At 38.8% G+C, this 10,774-nt stretch overlaps 1 protein-coding gene across 1 annotated transcript in view; it reads right to left on the bottom strand.

Annotated features, from left to right (window-relative positions):
• Positions 1–212: 212 nt before the first annotated feature.
• rptor (regulatory associated protein of MTOR, complex 1) overlaps positions 213–10,774 on the bottom strand; it is a 500,247-nt gene continuing 489,685 nt past the window's right edge. The window contains exons 33-34 of the mRNA XM_063030532.1: positions 6,685–6,814; positions 213–4,127 (exon numbers count right to left, since the gene is read on the bottom strand). Of these exons, the coding sequence (XP_062886602.1) occupies positions 4,059–4,127; positions 6,685–6,814 (199 nt within the window). The 3' untranslated portion in view covers positions 213–4,058. The remainder of the gene's footprint in view (positions 4,128–6,684; positions 6,815–10,774) is intronic.

The raw sequence follows: 10,774 nt of genomic DNA, 5'->3' as shown, positions 1-10,774 counted from the left end.
CAACGAAGTTATTAAGTTTTACTTCAACAGCAGGTTATTGATGACAAAAGGAATCTTAGTTTTATTAAAAGATCTAAATGTAACGACGGATAGGAACTACGACCTCCCCTTCTTTGCTTTTCAGAACACACACACACTCCATTTCCAGACCAGAAACTTAATTAAAGTTCTCGAGTTGAAGAAGATACAGACCAAGATGTGTTTGATTTATTTGCCAATATAGTTTTAATTGTGCATTTTCATCTAAAAAGCAGACATTCAAAACAACGGCTCATGAGGTATCACATCAATATATCCTCCCTCAATTTAATTAATACCCAGCATATGAACTCCATATGCAATCAATAGACAGTGACAAGTGGACAAAATTAACATCCTAACAGAAACCAAATAGATCACACAAAATTAAGGTTAGTGAGTTTAAAACATCTATACACATTCATGTTAGCTCTGTTTGAGTGAGGTATTCAAACGGAGAGGATTGATACATTTGTAAGCTTGTCTTGTGACCAAACCTATTTTGTTAATTTCTACATTTTTTCCCCCACCAAGGCAAAATAACCATTTGGGTTGAAGTTAGGAATAATCCATTCAGTCAGTTGCTTTAAGTCTTCAACTGCTTTTCAGGAAAAGACTCCCCCCCACAAGGCAGATAATCAAGGTGAAAATGTCTCAAATTACTATAAGGCAAAGTGATGCACACCTGAAAAGCTAGGCATTTTTTAACCCAAACTTGCAAGTTTTATAAAGAATCATTTATTAGTCGGAGGCGAGGAGCCAAACTGTAATAGGAGTGTTCTTAACCACCAATTAAAAGCTATTATCCTTGTTAGGAAGAATTATACACTTGTTTATTGACATACAATGTGGAATAGGCCCTTTGAGCTGTGCTGCCCAGCAGTCCCCCAATTTAATCCTCTGCTAACCATGGACAATTTACAATGACCAATTAACCTACCAAATGGTAAGTCTTTGGAATGTAGGAGGAAACTGGAGCACCTGGAGGAAACCCACACGGTCAAGGGGAGAACGCACAAACTCCTAAAAGTATAAAGTATATTGCCTCTCTCAGGCAGCGCTGGGAATTGAACCTGGATCGTTGGTACAGTGAAGCGTTGTGCTAACCACTACACTACTGTGCCTCAGTTGTAGCAGAGTAGCTCGTGACTGTCGATTTCTCAATAAAAGTAACTGAATGTAGAAGCCAAATGCTGAAGAATTGGAAGAGATATTGTAGTTACATCCTTAATTCACACATATATTCTCATCACAGAGTGTATGCATGCACACTTTAAAAAAATATGGCTTTCAACTTGACTGACTTATAATTTGTTTTTCTAGATACTGATATATTTAAACAGAACTTAGGTGAATTTTTCTCCAATACAGACAATCTAGTTCCTTCTTTTTTAGTAAATTTTAAATTTCCACATCAGGTTACAAACTGCTAACTGCTAGATGAGGTTACCACTATTTGTGAACCATCACCTAATCTTGAACATATATCACTGTGTTTCAGCTGTGAAAATTACTTTAATGTACTCACAGCAGTGTCTTTTGGGATAAAACCTACTGGTTTCAAAGAATCTCCAGCTAAGGTACATTTATTTAAAAGCACGAGGGACGGCAAAATTGTGTCTGACTCAGCTGTGGGCCCTAAAAATCTAAAGATCCCTCTCCCAAATGCCATATAACAGTAATTGTGTCTGAGCTTACATATTTTTTTATTATTAATTAACAGATCTAATTCATACATCCCCGGATTATGGTCCTGGGAGAGGCTGTGGTTGCAACTGCTATCTCTTCCATCCACAGGCACATGGTATCAAAATCCAGCTGGGAACCAAGTCTACAGGTTTGCAGGGGCATTGGGTTTAATGTTTAGACGTTCTTTGAGGTACTCTGGAACACACAGTTTCAAGAGACCTTATTTGTGTCATTCTTAATGGATTAAAAAAAGATCAAAACTACAATAATCAAAAAAAAATGTTGGGCCAGGTGCTTATTTCAATCTAACTATTTGTGATCAACGAGAAGAAAATTACTTTGAATAACAGCTCCTTTTACAATTGTTCAGCCTCTGACGACTTCATTCTTGCTTGCATTCCAAAATATTTTTATTTAAGTAATTTTAACGTACTAAATCTTTTAGGAAACCTTAGCTTTTCTCCAATTCTAAAAGCACTTATCAATTTTGATAAAGATGTTCAGGATTCCAATTACAATTTTGTCTGCTCTCTGGAGTTGAGAAGAACGAGATTGTGAAAAGACTTGGCAGGGTAAATATGGTGAAAATATTTTCCAAGGAGTGTTAAAGAAGGAAATGGCCTCAGGGTGAGGGGTTGACAATATTCAACTGATATGAGGTCAAACTTCCTGGAGAGGGCTGAGGATCTTTGGAATTTCTCTCCCAGAGGGCTGTGGATGCTGACTTGGACCACAGCGGAAATGAGGGTTTATTGGAAACGGTCAGGAATATGAAGTTCAGGCCAAAGATCAGAGCAGGAGGAGGACTGAGGAACCACACTACTAACTGCTTCTTCGCCTTCCTAAGTTCCGCTCAACTAATTTGACTTCAAGTAAGTTCGCCTGGTTCTTAGTGGGAAATGCGATACAGCATGGCTTTGCTTCAGAACATGACACTCTAATGAGGCTAGTCAGGATTTTTGGCTTAATTGTGCAAACTAAAAGCTTCCAATTTTAACTATTCAGCACTGAACTCACACAGGACACAAATTGAACCCTGTTTCTTCCAGTCGGCTCAAATTCAATATTGCCGGCGAGCCGAGAAACAGCTCCGAATGCAACGTGGTAATGGGGGTTGGATAATGTGGAATTTAAATTTGTTCCATTAAAGGATGATTCAAACTCAATACAGACTGAAAAAAAAGTATGGCACCCTGTTCTATACCTAACCTTCAGACCATGAAAGCAAGAAATAACAAATCACAAGTTTAACAAAAAAAACTCCCATTAACAGATGGTAACATAAAACCCAATACTACAAATTAATTTATTATCATGAAAAAAGCCAACCTTCCACTTTACTATTCGTGAATTGTGTTCAGCAACTACTTAGCTACTAGTGTATATTATTGCCTAGGCTTAAACAAAAGTCAGTGTTAAATCTGTTTAAAAGTGATAATATATAATAAAATAATACTGTATTTAATTCACAACATAGCTTAATAAATGTCAGATCATAATATGCATGTGGCATCAGATTTATATTAAAAATAAAGACAAATAAACAAGAATATCTCATAACTCTTGGCTTTTGCAGATCCAACTAGTTTACAAGTCTGAAGATTGGAAGCATTTGTATCATTAGGAAAACAATCACAGATCAATTTCCAGTTCCTTTAATGGTTTCATTTACATTCGACAACAGATAAGTGGGTCACTCATGTCCTGCTCAGGTCGCTTGTCCCATCATTGGTTATTTGTACGAGTTGATTGGCATTTCCTATTACAACCAGCAATTATTGAGCAAAATTAGATCACACACACACACACAAAAAAACAAGTTGGGAAGAACACTGTACAACGTTTCAGAATAACATGATTTTCCTCCTGTGGGCCTGCTGTAGTCTATGGATAAAATAATGCTCATAGACGTAACGTTAAAGGTGTGAGTTTTTGAACAGTCCTTCGGAACAGCTACTAGTACTTTAATACCGGCATTCCCCTTTGATGTATTATTTCACCGAGGAAGCTGAGAGGATTTGTAATTTACACACAGTTGTTAGGCCATCTGAGGCAGTCACGACATGGCAAATTATATTAATCTGAATTCTAAAATCTAATTCACAAAAGGGGGAAAAAAATTTTAGTGGTTCAGACAAGTCCTTGAATAAGTTTGGCAGCCATGTTCTTACAGGACAAGTTGTGGCTGCTGCTGAAATATAGAATGGAAAATTTGTTCAAATCACGACTTGCAGCAGCTGTCACCAAATGTTCAAGTAAATAATTCAATATGTACATTTGAAGTAATATACAGCGTCTGATGCTAGTCAGAATCTCCATAAAGTAGATAGGCAGGGCTGCGTAATTCTGTGTTATCTGATGCGTTTCTCTGCTGAATATATAGACATGTAGTAGTCATTACTTCCAACTGCTAAGTGAGGCTGTTGAGAAAAGCACAACGTAATCAATAACTACTAATTAGAACATTTAGGCATCACTATGAAATAATTATCCATACCAAAAAACAATTAAACTACATACCCCCAGCTTATGATTGTCCATTACAAAGATAGCAGAACAAAAATTAAATAAAGATTATGCTTATAATTGGGAACAATGGGAATTTTCCCTCACAGAATTTTTATTACATTATGTTAATGACCTACAGGATCTTTGAAATGAACAGTATTGTTTATAAATTAGAAAAAAAATTGCTTAAATTGAGATCATATTAGCAAGAGGTATCATGGTGTTGGAATACTGGGGAAGAAAAGCTGGCTTATTACATGAAGGACAATAGACCTGCAACACCTTCTCAGGCAATGTAAGAGGGTTCAAGTAATTTCAATGTTTTTTCAAATGGAGGTATTTATCTTTGAAATTATGGATTTAAATAAAATCTTTAATTGCCGTTGCTTTAAACAGCAGCTAGCACACAGTGAAAGGACATTAACTTCATTTGGATCAGGCAGGAGATAAAGTGCAACATACACCAGGACTCAAGTTGGATTAATCTTGAGTAAGAAGGAGATGGAAGTGTGAGGAGTTGGATTATTTAGTGCTTCATTTTGAAGAGTTACCAGGCAGAGATGTGATATGTTACAACCACAGCACCAAACTACCATACTAAAGCCTGTCTGGTTGAGTAACTCTTCAAGATATGCAAGCCTTACAACTCATTTCAATGCATTTTCTTATTCACCAACTTTAAAACTTTTTCCGTTGAGAAGACAACTCAATAGTGAAGGATAATTGGTCACATGACATGTAGAAAAGAGAATCTGCAATTCCTCTGAAATTTGGACTTGCAAATTCAGGGAAGATAATTTACAAGGTGCCAAGAAAAAAAGGAATGGAACGCCTCCAAAACCTGTCAAACCCAAATCCTCCCAATTGGCAGCACTTTTCTCAGTCAGATGACTTTGACACAATTTCATTAAGGATAACACTGATGCCATTTGTGGGCTTTAATATTTTAATTGGAAGATGTGAGGATTCTAGTATGTGGAGATTGAGAGACTTTAATTGAAAACAAAATGCCAGGTACCTGTCTGAATATTTGTTCTTCCTAAAAATCATGCAGTGTTTATAGCTAGAGTAAGGAGTAGGAGGGGAACGTCGACTCAGACCATGAGAGGCCTGTGTCGGGCATTTTCATGCCTTACAAGGCGCAGATTGGAAGTCTGTGTGGGACGCCACTCCTCGCACAGACTAGAGCAATGTGTGATTAAGTGCCTTGCTCAAGGACACAAACACGCTGCCACAGCTGAGGTTCGAACTAGTGACCTTCAAATCACTAGACGAACGCCTTAACCACTTGGCCACGTGCCCAACACCATAGACTAAGCAGCAACCAAAAGTAAAACTCACATCTACTATCTGTACAGTTCCTATTAAATTCAAATTGCTTGTAGTATATACCACTGAGAAGGCATGAAATTAGTCTCCATTCTTCCAGCCAGCACAATACAATTAGCGAAGACACTAACCAGTCTCAACTATTCAACATATCGAGAACATTACAGCAAAAGAAAATATTTTCTTTGATTCTCTAATACAGGGATTAAAATTCATTTTTGGAAAATCCAGTTGTGAGAGAATACTTATACACAACAGGAACTATGGACAGTATTGTCAAATTCCTGCTAACTTTAATAAAACTTCACAGGACAAAAAGCAGGCAGGGAAAAATTATTGCCCACCTAGCAAAGTGCCTTTTCCAAAAGGTACCTTCTGAACAGTGCTATAGGGCTATTAAAACAAAACTTAATTCTTTATAATTGTTGAATGTTGTTTTTTATTGCATGAAACACCAACACACCACAGCAAATTCCTAATACATGTAAATGCTTATAGCGAATCAATTGATCCTTGATCCTTGACCAAGACAGTACAGTTGGAAATTCTGTTTGTGAAGAGAGGTGGCAACTTTGACCTTGTTTCTGCCTATTCCATGAAATGCTGCACATTCTTAAAGATAATTATTATATGGGAAAGAATAATGAGGGCTAATAACAAGTAAACAGGGATGCAGATTGTGCTAAAGTGGTAACAGGAAACCACGGACAAAAGTAGAGGCAACAGCAGGATGACACCCAAGTTTCAGGAATTTCACTTAATTGTGTTATAGCGTATACCCACTGGTGTAACAGAAAATTGGATTTACTGTTAGACCTGTGGATAGTCATTTTATTCTGTAAGCAGGACTTAGTCTATTACTTAATTAAGTCTTTCTGTTGCCACTATTCTGCTATCAAATGTAGTTTTACTGGTAATCTCATCAACTGAAAATGTAAAAGCTGTTCCAGATTCATGCTCAGGTAGATCAGCTTTGGCTTATCTCCTGGAAGGCACCAGTTTTTAATAAATTGCCTGTTATTTCAAACACCACCAACTCCATGTGATCTTTCAGACTGCTGCTACAATGATAGTTACGTATGTTAAAAAGGTAATGAATCAGGAACTGCATGGATGGAGTAGCTCTGAGAAATGACTTACCCAATACGGGTGGAAAGCCAGGCAGCTAATCGCTCCAATCCTCTGCCCCATAAATCCGTCATAGTATTTAATATTGCTTATCACTTCTCCACTTGCATTATATACAGCAATGAACTGGTTCATAGAGCCACTGAAAGGTCAAGAATATATTTACGATTAGGCATCATGTGCAATTTTTTGGATGATATGCACTTCCACTATACAACCATTCAGTTAAATAACAATGCTGGGCTGGGAATAGGACTTAACATGAACTTAACAATTCACAATTTATGAAAAAAGCTGCTGTGTGGCTAGTTCACTGAATTAAAGCAGAAACAAACTTGAATTGTTCCCCTTAAATTACAGGAAAAAACAGTCAACTTTGTTTATTGTCTACAAGTCAGACTCACCTGCACCTCTTTACATCATATATACTTAATTAAGTACACTTGCATGTTAATACAAATATCTAATCAGCCAATCATGTGGCAAGCAACTCAAGGCATAAAAGCATGCGGACATGGTTAAGAGGTTCACCTATTGCTCAGACCAAACGTCGGAATGAGATCTGAGTGACTTTGATGGTGGAATGATTGTTGATGCTGGAGGGGCTGGTTTGAGTATTCCAAAGACCGCTAACCTCCTGGGATTTCCACACAGAACAGTCTCTGGAGCTTACAGAGAATGGTGTGAAAACATAAAAATATCCAGTGAGCGGGAGTTCTGTGGGTGAAAATATCTTGTTAATGAGAGAGCACAGAGGAGAATTGCCAAGCTGGTTCAAGCTGACAGGAAGGTGACAGTAGCTCAACTAACTACACATTACAACAGTGGTGTGCAGAAGAGCATCTCTGAATGCACAACACGTCAAACCTTGGTCTACAGCAGCAGAAGACCACACCGGGTTCTACTCCTGTACCTAATAACTGGCCACTGAGTGTATCTTATTCACTTGTATGATTGCCCAGACCCAATAGGTTTTTGTTTTCTTTCCGCAGATGTTGCCCATCTTGAGAAGGTTCCAGAACGTCATTACACTGTGTGGTATGGAGGTTGCACTGCGGCAGACAGATGGGCTCTACAACGGGTAGTTTAAACTGCACAATGCATCACCAACACTGGCCGATCTGCCTTCCAGGACCTATATACTGAAAGGTGGTGGGAAAAGGCCAGTGACATCACGAGGATCCCACTCACTCTGCTCACAGACTCTCTGGCCCACTCCCATCAGGGAAGAGGCTACGCAACATCTGTGCCAGGACCACCAGACTCAAAAACAGTTACTTCCTCCAAGACATCAGGCTGAACAACACCTCCACCCGCTACATACACATCACCTAGCGTCACTTCCAGTTTAAGATGGTGCTGTTGAAGGCGAGCGACTATTTATTGGCAGTTACCAAAACAAGGAATACAACTAAATGCTTTATTAATGCTACTTGTTCTGCAAAAAGAAACCATTATAGTAAATGATCACTGCAAACAATGGCAAAGTGAGTGAAAGCAAGGCTGAGTTGAGGGTCGAAGCAGGTGGGTGTACGGTGGGGTTGTGCCGCCCACCTAAACTGAGAGTGAGGTTTGATTGATCTAAATGCCAGGCTGACTTGGAAAGGTTGGTTACAAGTCAAAATGCGGCAGTGGGGTCCAGGCCCAGAACATGCCTGGGTCTTAGAGCGAGGAACGTCCTGATGTTTGGATGATTTAAATTCTGAGCCAGATGGATTGAAAAGGCAGGGTGTTGGGACCAGCGGTGAGGATCGGGCCTGCTCTGCTCGTTGCTCCGCTACGCACAGACCTGAGGCTGCAGCCTGTGCTGTCTGCTCCGGGACCCGTGCCTGTGGGGCTCCGCAACGTTTAATCTGCTATGTGCTGACCTGAGGCTGTGGCCTGCTCCAGGCTTTATGTCTGAGAACTCATTTTCATTCTAAATGCTATTTGCTAAATTTTATTGCTTGCACAATTTGTTTCGTTTCTCTCTGCACATTGGCTGTTTGTTGGTGTGTTTTTTAAATGGGTTCTTTTAGGTTTCTTTGTTTTGTGGCTGCCTGTAAGGAGACAAATCTCAAGGTTGTACAGGTCGACCTTCACTAATCCGACTACCTGTAATCCGGTTCCTTCGATGATCCGGCACTGATTATGCTTAATGTGATCCTTCTGTAATTCGGCATTTTCACTAATCCGGCACTCCTCAGGTCCTATTGGTGCCAGATTAGTGAAGGTCGACCTATGTAATATATACATCCCATGATAATAAAAGTACTTTGAACTTTATGTACATAAAACCAATCTAAGAATATATCTGCTACTTCTACATTGTTTTATGACATTGATTTATATTTATATTTGTTGTGTTTTTTAAAACTGTTTTTACGTTGCATCGGATCCAGAGTAACAATCGTTCTGTTCTCCTTTACACCCGTGTACTAAAGAATGACAATAAAGAATCAGTTTTGTCAGTTTTAGTCTTGGTTTGTCCTGTGTTCTCTTGTGGTATCATTCCGGAGGAACGTTGCATCATTTTTTAATGCATGCATTTCTAAATGACAATAAACGAGAACTGAGTGTCCTCATAATCTAATCTAATCCTGAATCTTGAATTATGAAATAGGGCAGCAAGCTGACCAGGGCTGGGAGCCGAATGTGACATTGAGGGAGGGCAGGCAAAAATGGAAAAGGACAATGCCGAACGATTGATAGGAGAGGAGGAAAGTAACCTGGTAAGAGCTGATCTTGCCATGGCAGTTCATGAGATTGAGTCAATTTGGGTTGAGCTATGTAAAAATACTGGTAAATTACTCACGGTAGTTATAATACAGGGCATGACATAAATCAGGAATTAAGAAGTGCAGGCAACAGGAATAATAGTGTTATTGAGGGATGTCAATCTACATTTAGACTGAACAAGCTAAATTAGAAGCTGTAAGGGAAGGCTATTTTCTGGAACATATGCAAGCCTGGTTTCTAGATAAATATGTTATGTAGAAGTCCATTTTCAGATCTTGCATGGTGAGAAAGGATTAAATGATAATCTTAAGCAAGACACACAAAATGCTGGAGGAACTCAGCAGGTCAAGCAGAGGAGTAAACAGTTGACACTTCAGGCCAAGACTGTTCATCAGGATTGAATGGACAGAAATGATTATCTTGTAAAGGGACCTTAGGGATGAAAGACCATAATGTGACAGTCTTGCATTGAGCTTGGAAGTGATGCAGTTCAACCTGAAAATAGGATCACAAATCTTAACAACGGAAAGTTGGAAGGCAGAAGGAGAGAGCTGGCTGCTACTTTCTAACATTTGACAGTGGACTAGCAATGACTAACATTCATAAACATGATGCATGGGATACAAAAACTAATTCCTTCAGGGAATAACAGAAAAAGTCATTTATCCATGACTGACTAGAGAAGTTAAAGACACTATAAACTGAAAATAAGTGGCTTATGAAATGCTGTCAGAAATCTCAGTGGACTCGAGAACTGGGAGTATTTCCGAACTCAGCAAAAGAGGACCAGAAACTTGATTAAAAAAAATCATGACAAGACAGAATATGAGACTAATCTGCTGAAAAACCTGCAACTGACTGTAAGAGCTTTTAATCATGTAAAAGAAGATTCGCAAGTAGATTTTGTTAACATAAACAATTGACAGCCCTCATGTTGAAAAATATACAACTGACTGAGAGAGGTTTCAATGTACGTAAAAAGACTAGCAAGGAGATTTTGGTAACACAAATATCTGCCAGCCCTTGTGATTTTTATTTGAAATTTGGTAAAATCAAGACCTCCAAGAGCAAGGGTAATGGCCACGAGATCAGAAGTTAAGGTGTGTATCAGCCCAAACAAGAGAAGCCAGCACTAGTCTTCTTATTATATTAAGAAAACACATTGGTTCTGAGTTTGTACTAAACAATACCTTTGCTAGAGTAAGTACTGATTTGCTGGGATACTCTAAGGCAGTGATTCCCGGTGGACGATATTGCCAACCCCACTGTAGGGGGAGGCAATAAAAATAAAGGAGGCAGTGGTGGGCTGCTCGGTACCAAGGGGGAGGGGGGCAGCTGAGGGATTACATGTTTAATTTAAGAAATAAATTACTTATAATAAGCA

This window comes from Mobula hypostoma, chromosome 22, assembly GCF_963921235.1.
Source record: "Mobula hypostoma chromosome 22, sMobHyp1.1, whole genome shotgun sequence".
Classification (NCBI taxonomy): Eukaryota; Metazoa; Chordata; class Chondrichthyes; order Myliobatiformes; family Myliobatidae; genus Mobula; species Mobula hypostoma.
The sequence above is the reverse complement of the archived record's forward strand: the minus strand, read 5'-3'. Positions and strand labels throughout refer to the sequence as shown.